Raw genomic sequence first — 14127 nt, forward strand, 5'->3', positions numbered from 1 at the left:
TCTGCGTCGACGTGCATGCAGACCACTAGTAGGCAGTGTCCACGGTAATGTTGAGTATCAAGGCAAAAGCTGAAGAAGAAGCAGCTTGTCATGTACATTGTCAGAGAAGCTTAAAATAGAAACGGCAGAGAAGCGGCAAATAGGTAACGACTTTTGTTGGAGTTTGACTGCATGTGTCCCCTGAAACAGAGCGTATTTCATTCCTATGAAAGTTGAAAACGCTCGCTCTTCTCCTATTGCTCCGCGCCAGTTTTTTGACCCGAGGGAGGGGTTCTAGCAGACCAATCACAGCGCTTGCAGTCCGCGTAGAATTGACGCGTTGTTACATTTTTGAAGAGGTGCACGTCAGGCTACATCGTAGGCTACGGTGGTACAAACAGCCTATGCCGCAAGCTAGGTGTAGCTAAGGTGTAGGCTGTGCGTAGCACGCGTAGCCTACAACATAGCCTGACGTTCACCTCTTCAAACATGTAACAACGCGTCAATTCTACACGGACCACAAGCGCTGTGATTGGTCTGCTAGAACCCCTCCCTCAGGTTAAAAAACTGGCGCGGAGCAATCGAAGAGTGAGCATTTACAAGTTCCATAGGAATGAAAAAATGCTGTTTCAGGGGACACATGCAGTCTACTGCAACAAAAGTCGTTACCTATTTGCTGCTTCTCTTTGTAAAGCCCCGGGTATACTTCACTTTCCGCGCCCGGTCGTGTCCGCGCATCTTTTAAAGTATACTAAACCACAAATGCGCGTGGATGGCTGAGTTCGACACATGCGCAGTGCAATTTTTTCTATACTCTTTACCAGACATTGTGTCATCAACGGGACATTCGCTGGGCAGGATCGGAGAAGAAAAATGCATCCACCATTGCAACATAGTTCAGAAGATACACCAAGAGAACAGGAATCAAAAACGATGGAGAAGGCATGCCTCTGAGTTTACTCGTCTTGTTTTTGAATCGCTCTATACACACTCTTCTTCGACGACTGCACATTGTGCTCAGTACTGTGCGTATTGCCACCTAGTGGACTCTTCTGTCCTGCTTGCGCATGCGCTGTTGCACGCGCACCATCCGCGCGGTCTCGAAATTTGGGCTGCACCGTCCGCGTTCGTGCACCGTCCGCATGACGTAATTTTCGTCATGCGGACGGTGCACGAACGCGGACGGTCGAAGTATACCCGGGGCTCAAGCGTCTCTGACAACTTACATGACAAGCTGCTTCTTCTTCGACTTTTGCCTTGATACTCAACATGACCGCGGACACTGCCTACTAGTGGTCTGCATGCACGTCGACGCGGACAACGACGCAGAAGTATAAATGAAAACAGACGCAGAGCCTACGGCGTAGGTCAGATGCAGAAGTATAAATCAGCCCAATGGCATACGCCATTTGGAGAGCAAAACTACGTGCCAGTTTCTACGTCTCTGTTATGGCAACATGATCTCATGAGTATTCGTTATGTATTTTACGCAAAGTGTGGTTTCATACACACTGAAATGTACAATATTGACATATTTTCAGCACTACAATGTAAATTACAAACCCGATTCCAAAAAAGTTGGGACACTGTACAAATTGTGAATAAAAAAGGAATGCAATGATGTGGAAGTTTCAAATTTCAATATTTTATTCAGAATACAACATAGATGACATATCAAATGTTTAAACTGAAAAAATTTATCATTTTAAGGGAAAAATAAGTAGAATTTAAATTAAATGGCATCAACTCATCTCAAAAAAGTTGGGACAAGGCCATGTTTACCACTGTGTGGCATCCCCTCTTCTTTTTATAACAGTCTGCAAACGTCTGGGGACTGAGGAGACAAGTTGCTCAAGTTTAGGAATAGGAATGTTGTCCCATTCTTGTCTAATACAGGCTTCTAGTTGCTCAACTGTCTTAGGTCTTCTTTGTCGCATCTTCCTCTTTATGATGCGCCAAATGTTTTCTGTGGGTGAAAGATCTGGACTGCAGGCTGGCCATTTCAGTACCCGGACCCTTCTTCTACACAGCCATGATGTTGTAATTGATGCGGTATGTGGTTTGGCATTGTCATGTTGGAAAATGCAAGGTCTTCCCTGAAAGAGACGACGTCTGGATGGGAGCATATGTTGTTCTAGAACTTGGATATACCTTTCAGCATTGATGATGCCTTTCCAGATGTGTAAGCTGCCCATGCCACACGCACTCATGCAACCCCATACCATCAGAGATGCAGGCTTCTGAACTGAGCGCTGATAACAACTTGGGTTGTCCTTGTCCTCTTTAGTCCGGATGACATGGCGTCCCAGTTTTCCAAAAAGAACTTCAAATTTTGATTCATCTGACCACAGAACAGTTTTCCACTTTGCCACAGTCCATTTTAAATGAGCCTTGGCCCAGAGAAAACGCCTGCGCTTCTGGATCATGTTTAGATATGGCTTCTTTTTTGACCTATAGAGTTTTAGCCGGCAACAGCGAATGGCACGGTGGATTGTGTTCACCGACAATGTTTTCTGGAAGTATTCCTGAGCCCATGTTGTGATTTCCATTACAGTAGCATTCCTGTATGTGATGCAGTGCCGTCTAAGGGCCCGAAGATCAGGGGCATCCAGTATGGTTTTACGGCCTTGACCCTTACGCACAGAGATTGTTCCAGATTCTCTGAATCTTTGGATGATATTATGCATTGTAGATGATGATAACTTCAAACTCTTTGCAATTTTTCTCTGAGAAACTCCTTTCTGATATTGCTCCACTATTTTTCGCCGCAGCATTGGTGATCCTCTGCCCATCTTGACTTCTGAGAGACACTGCCACTCCGAGAGGCTCTTTTTATACCCAATCATGTTGCCAATTGACCTAATAAGTTGCAAATTGGTCCTCCAGCTGTTCCTTATATGTACATTTAACTTTTCCGGCCTCTTATTGCTACCTGTCCCAACTTTTTTGGAATGTGTAGCTCTCATGAAATCCAAAATGAGCCAATATTTGGCATGACATTTCAAAATGTCTCACTTTCAACATTTGATATGTTATCTATATTCTATTGTGAATAAAATATAAGTTTATGAGATTTGTAAATTATTGCATTCCTTTTTTATTCACAATTTGTACAGTGTCCTAACTTTTTTGGAATCGGGTTTGTATTAATGTATTGACAGCACTAAAATGCAAATTATTTGCATATGAACAACTTTACAGAAGTACAAATGTGTACGAATCCTTATTTATGAATAAAATCGTAGCATTAATATTTTATTCTATTGTATTCAATGACATTGTTTTCAGTCGCATTTATCAAATGCAGTTTACTCATCTACTTAATATGAAATAACATTTTGCTCTCTTGTGACTTCTGCTGCAAACTCATTTCAAAAGATCACATAATGTTAAACAAGATTACAATTTAGAACCTTAAATGAATAGCATTTCTGTAATCGTTTAACCATTGTTTATCATGTAATATTTACTTTGTTTGCCGTGGGACACAAAAGGCGTTTTAGTCCTGTGCTGTGACTGACAAGAGAACCATAAAATATGCCGAAAACACAACATAAATTCAAAAAAGTAGGCTAATACATTTGACTTGTGCGCTGTTCTAATCTTTAGAATCATGCGTTTGAGAGGAACAGACCCAAAATCGAAACTTTATTCAGCGAACTTCATCTCTATTGTCAGCAGCGACCGCTAACGTCAAATCCCGCGCTCATTAGGCTACAAATTCAAAAATTGCTGCCCCAGGACATGTTTTATGCCAGTGATATCAAACACTTATTGGTTCTCACTGCTGCGTCACAGATCGTGACATGGCGTGTTCTGAGCGATGTGCATTTGAATGAGAAATGCTTGCCTTCACAGGCCTTGTCCCAAATGGCACAGATCATATGCTCTTACAGTGTTGTGTTACGATGGCCGCCGCTTGTCCGTTAAGTCCATGAGACCGTAGGGTGTACCATTTGCATTTTAGGTTTCAGAAGGGTGCTCGCAAGCGCCCCCTTTGCGGTCGATATGCGCCCTCAATCCGCACTTTTGCCGATCCCACACTGAAGCGAGCTCCGCAGCAGACTTCTTCCCAACAGCCAATGTGGCATTATGTCACGAAAGTGCGGACTTGTGAGAAGACCGGGAATGTTTAGGGTGCCATTTGGGATAGTGCCACAGAGTGGATTGGGATAAGATATTCAGCAACTAAAAGTGCGTACACGCCATGTCGTAATTACCGTAACGATTCTGAACTGTAAAAAGCCTTCAACATGCTTGTAGAACTTACAATGTGTAAACGCATGATTTTCTGAGAGCTATGACTTGTACCACATGGCTGCTGTACCACCTGACCACTGCGGATTTAAGGTGTGTTCAACTTAAAGCACCGCTGTGCAGACCGATCGGTGCATGACATTAAAGGACCGCAAGAGTGATTTAGAAATATACAGAGATTTATTTACAGTAATTATAACTTAAATTCTGCTCTGTACCTCATACAAAACTATTATATACCACCAGAGAGGACTGCGACTGTATATAATAAATTATTGTGATTTAGCTGTAAATAAATACAAATGTTTATGTTTAAACGTTGTCAATATGTCCATATACACAAAAATGTACGTCTTGCACTTGTAAATGTTATGTATTAATATGGACAATGAGACCAGACTGGTTATGACTATTGATGTCTTCTGCCATTGATTTGTCAAACATTCACAGCTAGACTTAGTATATACATTCCAACTCGTCATTTCTAGTACTTGGTAAAGTAAGGTGTCCAATATAAATTAGATCACGTATTTACTATTGTTTTTTTTGAGAAAGAGGCCACTTACTTTGTTCACAGGTAGGTTTGCAAGGATCCTGTACTAGAAATATCATATAGAAACTGGCGAGCTGTGAGCAAGTACACGATGTAAATGCAAATCATTTACGGCACAGTCTGTCTCCTCCTGGCTCCGTGCCATAGCAACCACAGTCTCATTTCAAATGTGTCATGCTGCATTATCATCATACACACACATGCAGGCATTCACACACACAAGTTTACAGTTCAGTGTTCTTTGTCATCTTTTGTCTGACACTTTGACCAGAAGCCAAACTGAATGACAGAGCATATCTGATGTCTTCCTTGGTTTTCAATTAAATTTAAGTGGTACCAATAGTTTAATAAACCAAGAAATATATTTTGTAAAGTCAATAAAGCATACATTACAATAATGAACATTTGTACAAGTTTCCCCACATACAAGAAAAAAAAGAAGAAAATCATATAATTGCACTAAGGATACACTTAAATTCTTAAAACTAATCCAATGTAATTACATCTAATTATATTTAAACATTTATAAAGGACTAGACCTATCCACATAGGCATTAATCCAGGCAGTATTTATTTATATGTCTTTTAGTAATTTGGCACATTGAATAATTATGGAGCCCAGTTTCCCTCTAGGCACATTAGAGAGAAAACGAAGATGAAAGGGAGGGAAAGAAAATTGATGAATGCCAATGACTTGTATTTTGTTACAAATGGATTCCCTTAACTAGATTGAAGTGACAACATAAAAACACAGCAGGTCATTTTACTATTTAATGCAAAGTCTTCAATATACACTTATGCAGTATCACTTGCATTGTAAAATATCCCCCCCCCCCCCCCCCCCCCCAAAAAAAAAGAAAACACAATCAAAATATAATATAATGTAGTAATATTATTCAAAAATACTGATCAATTAATTAAACAATATAACTATACTTGACAAAAGCTGAACAATACTTTCAGTTGTCCTATTCAAAATTGTCATATGCAAATAGTTTTATTTTACAATAACTTTAAAATGTACTGTTTTTTTTAAGTGAAGCTCAAATGCAATAATCATCTATTAGGCTCCACATTTAGCGGAATCATAGCACACCAGCTCAGTCAATTTGGCCTGAACTTCTAATGAACAAATTAGCTAATAACTCACCATCTGTAATGAACTAAAACACTGTCATACAAAATTTATGAGGAATTTTCATATGTGCAATGGAGTTGCCTCATTTAGTACATAGAGCAAAGGAGGGTGGACGAATATGAGCGATTAAATGTGATACAGACAGACAGAAAGCTAGCTAGGTTGATTGATAGATTGATAGATTGATTGATTGATTGATTGACCATAAGACTCTTTTGGTCCTACTGTATTTTCTAGAAGAACTGAGAATTTCCCTCAGCCTTGACCTCCAGCTATCAGTGCTGGCAGGCAGCTTTTACGCTCGGCTGTTCCATTACTTTGCTCCTTTCTGTGGCATATTAAACAGATTAATAGAACTGCACTCTGGGGAGGGGGAAATGCCAGTCAATCTAACCTGCCCACACAAAGGCGAGAAAAGCAGACACACCCGCGACTCATCCTGAGAGCTGATAAAAGAAAGACAAATGTCACATGAGAGGAAAGTGGAACTCAGCGAATGTTGACTTTCGGCTTCAATTTTGTAAACAGAGGAAGAATCAGAATAATTTGCTCACTGACAAAGTACCAGTGAGAAGTGGAGACTTTTAACGGTCCCTGCTAAGGCTAGAATCACTGAAACTTAGCTTAAAGTTTTGAACAAACCACTAACAACTTGGTTTGTGAGAATCCCACACTAATCCCACACCATTTGTTCTACAGTCTTTCATTTAAATAATCATCTTTTCAAAATGCATTTATTGAAATTGATTAGAATCAGCATAAATTATTGTGGAAACTACTTATTCAATTACAAAAGTATGAACATGGTTTTTAATATATAGCTATGAAACAAACAATATTAGTTAAAATGTATGAAAAAATATATATATATATTGATGATAATCCTGTTTATTGTGTATTTTAAACTCATTCAGTTTATTAGTATACTATTATAGAAATCTTACCTGTTTCTTGAACACACACACAAAAAAGATATTTTGAAGAATGTTGGTAACCAAATAGTTCTGGTTACCATTTACTTCCATTGAAAGGACAAAAAAAGAAAAGAAAAAAGTCAGGTTTCCAGGTTTGGATTGACACGAGGTAGAGTAAATGATGACAGAATGACTATCCCTTTAAAGATATAAAGTTGTACAAGACCTAACAAATAACACCATTCCAGAGCATCCCAAAGACAAAGTATCATTAGTATCACTGAGCTATTGTATTTTCCATTTCCATGTTTTATAAATTGTGCTTTTATTACTTTTTTAATTTATTGTTTATTTATTTGCTTTGGCAACTTTTTTCCAGTCAACGTTTTATTTTATTTACATGAAAATGTTCTTTTATGGTTTTAGTTTAGGTCTGAGAAACATTAAAAAGCAATCAATAACCAAATACATATACTTAACTAAATTTATATTACTTAAATTGAATCAAAACGCTCTGGAAATGCAATGAAACTCTGCTAATGAAATTTAACAACTGTCCCCACACTCCATGAACAAATCTCTGCTTAATGCTGAAGAAAGGATGCTTGAGCCATTCTATTTGTGTTGAGAGGGTACATAAGACAAACAAGGTTGGGATTCAGTGGTCTAAATGATCTATTGTGATTATTAGTATTACAAATCCACAGATCTGTCCATCTAACTATTGGAAGGAATAACAAATTGGCTGCTTGATGAGACACATCAGCATATAGCTGTTTCTGTCACAAAGACCTTCAGATTACTCTTCCCTGTAAAAACAATAGAGTGCTTCATTACATTCAATCTCATCTAATATCTCCCTCTCCCCTGCAGCTATGGGTAAAATGAAAGTGAGGTCTAACTGTCTATAGTATTAGCAGCTTAATCGTCCTGTCCTGCTCCCCACAGGCGTGCCAATCGTGCACATTTTAGTTTAATTGTAAACCATCTTGGTCCATAACCCGCAGTCAGCACCTCGCTGTGAAGCGTGAAGGGAAATGGAGGTGTGAGATATCTTTCAGTGAACTTTACGTAAAATGCTGCTAGATGTAACTGGTCTAGCACCAGCCTCCATGTGTCAAGCCCTCATCTTAATTCTCACAGGAAAAAAAATCAATGCTGATGTCTACTATAGTCAACACAGAGGTATACCCACTACTAATATACTATATATGCAGTGCCACCTGCTGAACTAACTTATGTACTGCTGATTATATGGAATACATAAGCTATGCACTCTATGCCCTATTATTTATTTCATTTCTGCAGTATAGGCCTAAATACTGTATTCCACAATACATTGCACTTGCCTTCATTTCCAGTGTGACAAATGAACCATGAAACATGAACGTCTTTTTCTTGACTAATCTTATAATCATTGTTTTGTAGGTTATCATAGCCCATTATCTACAAGTTAGCCTACTACTATTTATTGTTGTATAAACCATGATGTTTACATTTTTATTTTAACAACTAGGCAGTACAGAATGCAGTGCAGTTTATAGTACACTAGTATTACCGAACATTACCTTACTGCCTAACATTACCAGGACTTCCACTATCATTCAGAGGTTTGGGGTCGGTAATGTCTTTAAAATGTTTTTGAAAGAAGTCACTTATGCTCACCAAGGCTGCATTTATTTGATCTAAAATACATATTACAATTTAAAATAACTGGTTTAATATTTTTTAAAATGTAATTTATTCCTGTAATGGGAATGCTGAATTTTTAGCAGCCAGTCAGTCTTCAGCATCAAATGATCTTTCAGAAAACATGCTGATTTGGTGGTTAAGAATTTTTATTTTTTTTTAAATGTTAAAAACAATTACTTACTATTTTTTGTGGAACCAGTAATTTTTTTTTTTTCCCTCAAAATTCTTAGATTAATATAGAGTTCAAATGACAGAAATCTTTAACATTATAAATGTCTTTAGCATCACTTTTGATCAATTTAATACATCCTTGATGAATTAAAGTATTAATTTCATAAACAAATGTATTGTCCCAAAACCTTTGAATGGTATATAGACCTTATGTAGCCCCGCCCCTTTTCAGCGCTGCGCTCGTTGTCTTTTGTCTTCCGTCTTCCGGTTTGTATTTCCACAGCGAACGTATTTATGAATGAACTGTTCGTTTTAAAATCTTCCTGGTCGACTGACATTTGTTAAGAAAGCTGCTTTAAACATTACAATGCTCACGATAACTTTCATTAACTCTACAACAAGTAAATCCACTTCACCAGCTAATTATTCTATGACAGCGATGCCATAGAAATATACAGAGCTACCGCGAAAACGGAAGTTCAAAGACAATAATATAAAAATGGCGGCGCACTTGTTTCTCTGGCGCATAAGGTCTATAGTATACATATATATTACTACCCCTACATTTTGACCCCAAAATGTTAAAATGCATCGAAAGCTCTTTAAATATGTAAATATTTGTAACATTTGCTTCTTTATTGTCGCATGTAGGTGCACTAGCTTCAACAAGCATCCTACAAAGCTCGGAGATATGGAATTTTATATTTAAAGAGTAAAACGTATAGTTGTATATTCCTGTAGTTCAAACATAGCATGTAGCAACATTCACAGGGAATGCATGAACTGATAAATTGTATGCCTTGAATACAATCCATAAATGAAAATGTACAGCATGGGTCAACTGGGTATATAAACTACAAATTATTAACTACATATTCAGCTTTAATGGGAATTTTCAAAGAATTATCAATAAATTTATTCAAAATAGAATTAACATGAATTTTCATCCATTTTCATGTGGCAAATGTTTACAGTGATAAAGCACAATAACTAATTAGCATGTTTCATGAATAATAATTGTTTTATACATGTATGTAAGTACCTAGAGCTCCTGGAAAACAAACCAAACTCCTTGTGTACTTGTGCACACTTGGTAAATAAAGTGCATTTTGATTTTGATAGGATGAATAATTAAACATTACCCCTCTGTTTTTAAAAGCACGTTTTCCCAGAGATGATAGAGACCCTGTAAAGTGCAGGCCTTGTCTTAAACAAGGTGGTCATAGTCAGTAACTGGACCAGAATGCATCTACATCCTCTCTTTATCTGATCAATGGGCCTCTCCAGACTCTCAGACTGTTAATTGATGAAGTAATCCAGTCATTAATCACTGTAGGGGGCTAATGAGAGACGTCTGAGTAAATCATGCTGCTGCCTTGTCGTTGTTGCCATCATCAGCAGCTTCCTGTGCGTGTTGACAGAAGAGAGTGCAGCAGGATGCCTGGGAGAAGGAAAAACCAGCAACAACTCCATAAAAATATGCTCTTAATAATCCATATGTTTCGTTAATTTATATTCATAGATGGAGTCCTGAAAAAAATTATATATATATACACCGATCAGGCATAATATTATGAGCACTGACAGGTGAAGTGAATAACACTGATTATCTCTTCATCACAGCACCTGTTAGTGGTGGGATATATGAGGCAGCAAGTGAACATTTTGTCTTCAAAGTTGATGTGTTAGAAGCAGGAAAAACGGGCAAACGTAAGGATTTGAGCAAGTTTGACAAGGGCCAAATTGTGATGGCTAGATGACTGGGTCAGAGCATCTCCAAAACTGCAGCTCTTGTGGGGTGTTCCCGGTCAGCATTGGTCAGTATCTATCAAAAGTGGTCCAAGGAAGAGACAGTGGTAAACCGGCGACAGAGTCATGGGCGGCCAAGGCTCATTGACGCACGTGGTGCGCAAAGGCTGGCCCGTGTGGTCTGATCCAACAGACAAGCTACTGTAGCTCAGATTGTTTAAGAAGTTAATGCTGGTTCTAATAGAAAGGTGTCAGAATACACAGTACCAGAATACACAGCATCGTAGTTTGTTGCGTATGGGGCATGAAAGCGGGACAACCTGTCACTCATATGACATCACAGCAATAGCAAACCACAACAATTCAATCATTTCTGATGGACACAATCAAGTCCCGCCCTTCATTTTTCTCAGATACACTTCACAATAGGGAAGAAAAGACTATCACAACTTCTGTTTCATGCCGACTTTAAACCAATAATAAACCTTTACAGGTGATGTTATTCATTTTTAATTTTTAGCATTTTTTCTTAATATTTACTAAAAATCATCCTGAGCTGTGGTTAATTTCTAACAGGAAAATGTTAAGTCAATACCAGCAATTCAGAGCAAAATTTACATAAAGAAAATCATACCTGTGGCTACAGACACATTGAGTGACTCTATTCCAGGGTGCAGGTTTCTGTGTGGAGGGATGGTGAGCAGGACGTCACACAGCTGACGCAGTTCTGGAGACAGACCGTCACCCTCTCCACCTGATAGCACAAACAAAGACAGACTAGCATTTAAAGAACACAGAGAACAAAACAATTATCGGTCCAAATAAGTTTGAACACATACCCATTAACAGCAGTGTAGGTCTGGACATCTTGAAATCTGAACATGGCATAACAGGGGATTCAGGATTGCCTTCCTCTAACCCAACAGTGCCGACTACTTGCCAACCTTGTTCCGCTTTCACCTTTAATATCATACAAAATTGGTTATAGCCATTAAAAAATGGAGTATGAGATGTGTTTCTCAAAAGGACTTGACAGACACAGTCTAAACCTCAATTGTTTCCTTTAACTGCCCTCTACAGAAAACTTAGAGTTATAAACAGGTCTCATCAGATAATTTTCAAATTTTCTATTCCATTTGTAAACTAAACCAGGGTTTTTTTTTTAAAGTTTTGATGAACACCTTGAAAATTACCTCCTTCTTAAAATATAAAGACAACTACAGTATATGTTTTAATATAAGCTTCTTTTTTTTTTATGTAATGCTGTCACTGTTTGAAGATTTGTTTTTATCTGTTACTATAAAACAGTCCAGCCATGATTTCACTTTCTGGTTTTTGGGGAATTTCAGGACTTCTTTCCAGTTTTGTATCTCAAAAAGACAGAATTTGCTTTTCTCAAAAATTGTGGTGATATTTGCAGCATTTCGGTGTTGATTTTCAGGGGAAAAAAAACACCAATAATCATTATCTATTTATATAATTAGTATTACTGACAGGAGTAGCAACCTGTAAACTGTTTTGTGCTTAATTATTACAATAAATTGTGAACAGGTTGAAAAAACAACAGGCATGAACTTGCCTGCCTCAGAACTTTCCTTTTAAAATGCCATTTCTTATATAAGCTAATTGGTGTCAAAGTCCTATTGCTCTGTGTGGCTGGTCTATCCCTGGTCATTTTACAGAAGAATTCACTACACTTGAACATTGATTAATTTGTATGGGCTCAGAATTTGAATTTGCCATTCATTTTTTTGGGATCGCACAATCCTGGAGGGATTGATCAAAAACTATGGCCGTCACAAGAAAGAAAACACAATTAATCTCATGATTTCCGACCATTTATTCTTTCTGACCAGAAAATGTATACTTTTTTTTTTCAACTTTATTTCTCAAAAAAAAAAAAAAAAAAAAATATTGCAGACCCCTAGAAATTCCCTGGACCCCAGTCTGTAAAACCTTGGACTAAACCACAACTGTATACTTTAACTGCCCTCTACAGGCCACACATGTAAACACAGTGAGGTGAAGTGGAGTGATCAACTTCCAGACCTTTATCATATCTTTCAAATTGCTGTAGCCAAACACCTCCATGACCTCCATCACACCAGCACTGGCTTTGCTCACTGTAGGCGTCAGAGGACAGCTAAAAAAGAGAGCAAATAATCAGAAGCAAATATCAATGGTTCATACAAAGTAACAGTTAAAAACACATTTTAATTTAACCATAACCAGTCTATATGACCAAATATACAAATAGTGTTGATTTTAGATCCTACAGTCCATTTAACAATGTTATAACACACATGATAAACACAAAAGCCTCTTTTCACCCCACCTGTTTTGAATGCTGCTTGCAATCCGATCCACCCCCAGGAAGTAGGCAGACCGCAAAATGGCACCAAGATTCATCGGATCCTGCACTCCATCCAAAACCAGCCATAATGCCCTGTGATTCCTCACCTCATGAGATGTCATTGGTCTTTCCACATTAACAAACCCAAGAGAACTTGCCTGCAGACACAATCCCTGGTGCACCTTTCCACCACACATCTTGTCAAGTGTTTGCTTACTGACTCTCTGTATCTGCACACCACGTCTGACAGCCTCCTGACAGACCCTCAGAATTGCATCTCTCTGCGGCCCCTCACCGTTCTTCACAAAAAGACGACTTAACCTCCTTCTACCCTGAGTGAGGGCCAGCAAACACGGGGCCACCCCGAACACAATCTCCAACTGTTCTTCATTTGACTCTATTTGGATATGCCTCAAAATCCTTTTAGTTTCTGACTCACTGAAATCATCAAACCTTAGTTTCTGAAGTTCTGATGACACTTTTCTCTCTGTTTTTGAAGACGGAGCTGCTTGAGATGGTCTCCTCTGTGTTTTTGTTGATTTGGGAATATCGTCTCTGGTAGCAGTATATTTATGCTGCCTAGACACAAATGTCTTTTTGAGTTTCTCATCTGACTTTGAAACACCGCCACTTGAAAAGAAAAGTGCTGCATGTTGTGTTAAAGATGCTGGTTTAATAGATAATTCATTCAGCCCAACCAAACATCTTCTATTCCTAGTTTGGTTAGAGACTTTGAATGCTTGGATACTCATTTTCCATACCTGCATATTTGCGTTTAATAACTTGGTAAGGTATGCCTCAATAAACAGCATAAAACAGCTTAAGATAGGCTGTTGGTTTTTAAACAGTCTGGCTTGTTGTTTTTTCTTATCAACTGGTCAGTTTGGAAGACCAGTTGACTGACACGTAAAACCAGCTGAACACCAGTCTGGCAAGTCCGAGAGACCAGCTAAGAGAAGCAAACTTGGTTTAAGAAGTCGGTTTTTAGGTAGCTGCTAACCAAAAAGCTAACTTGCCCTTCAAAATCAAAGTATTAACAACGTTATTTAAACATTAAATGAAGCAGAATTTTCTATATTAGTAAAATGCGATATATCTAAAGAAGCGACCTCAAGCATATCTATACCACTATATTCGTTGTTCAACAACCAATATACAACCACGTGGAACAGCTTTCAGTTCATTAGCAGTTGTCAATGTGGATGCGTGGAGTGTTTTTACAACCGCTTCTGCTCCCAGATCAGCTGTGGTTACTGGCCCCGTTGCTGTGTACTGCTTCAAGCAGCGCTGGCTGATTTGAGAACAGCGTATTTATATCCGT

At 38.3% G+C, this 14127-nt stretch overlaps 1 protein-coding gene across 1 annotated transcript; it reads right to left on the reverse strand.

Moving 5' to 3' along the window:
* Positions 1 to 9585: 9585 nt before the first annotated feature.
* On the reverse strand, positions 9586 to 14029 carry mrm1 (mitochondrial rRNA methyltransferase 1 homolog (S. cerevisiae)). Its single transcript, XM_051892910.1, has 5 exons — positions 12789 to 14029; positions 12503 to 12596; positions 11293 to 11413; positions 11088 to 11207; positions 9586 to 10145 (listed from the first exon to the last, which is right to left on the reverse strand). Exons 1-5 carry the CDS (start codon positions 13616 to 13618, stop codon positions 10099 to 10101), a joined length of 1212 nt encoding a protein of 403 aa, XP_051748870.1. The 5' UTR covers positions 13619 to 14029; the 3' UTR covers positions 9586 to 10098.
* Positions 14030 to 14127: the final 98 nt, after the last annotated feature.

Source organism: Ctenopharyngodon idella, chromosome 5 (genome assembly GCF_019924925.1).
Source record: "Ctenopharyngodon idella isolate HZGC_01 chromosome 5, HZGC01, whole genome shotgun sequence".
NCBI lineage: Eukaryota > Metazoa > Chordata > Actinopteri > Cypriniformes > Xenocyprididae > Ctenopharyngodon > Ctenopharyngodon idella.

Bases quoted from the DNA above. Each gene is read 5' to 3' on its own strand.
- mrm1 (XM_051892910.1), bottom strand. From the start codon at position 13,618: ATGCTGTTTATTGAGGCATACCTTACCAAGTTATTAAACGCAAATATG. The intron at 11,414-12,502 runs GTCTGGAAGTTG...ATGATATTAAAG, and splicing joins ATTTGAAAGATATGATAAAG to GTGAAAGCGGAACAAGGTTG. The intron at 10,146-11,087 runs GTATGATTTTCT...TCCTTCTCCCAG, and splicing joins CAATGTGTCTGTAGCCACAG to GCATCCTGCTGCACTCTCTT.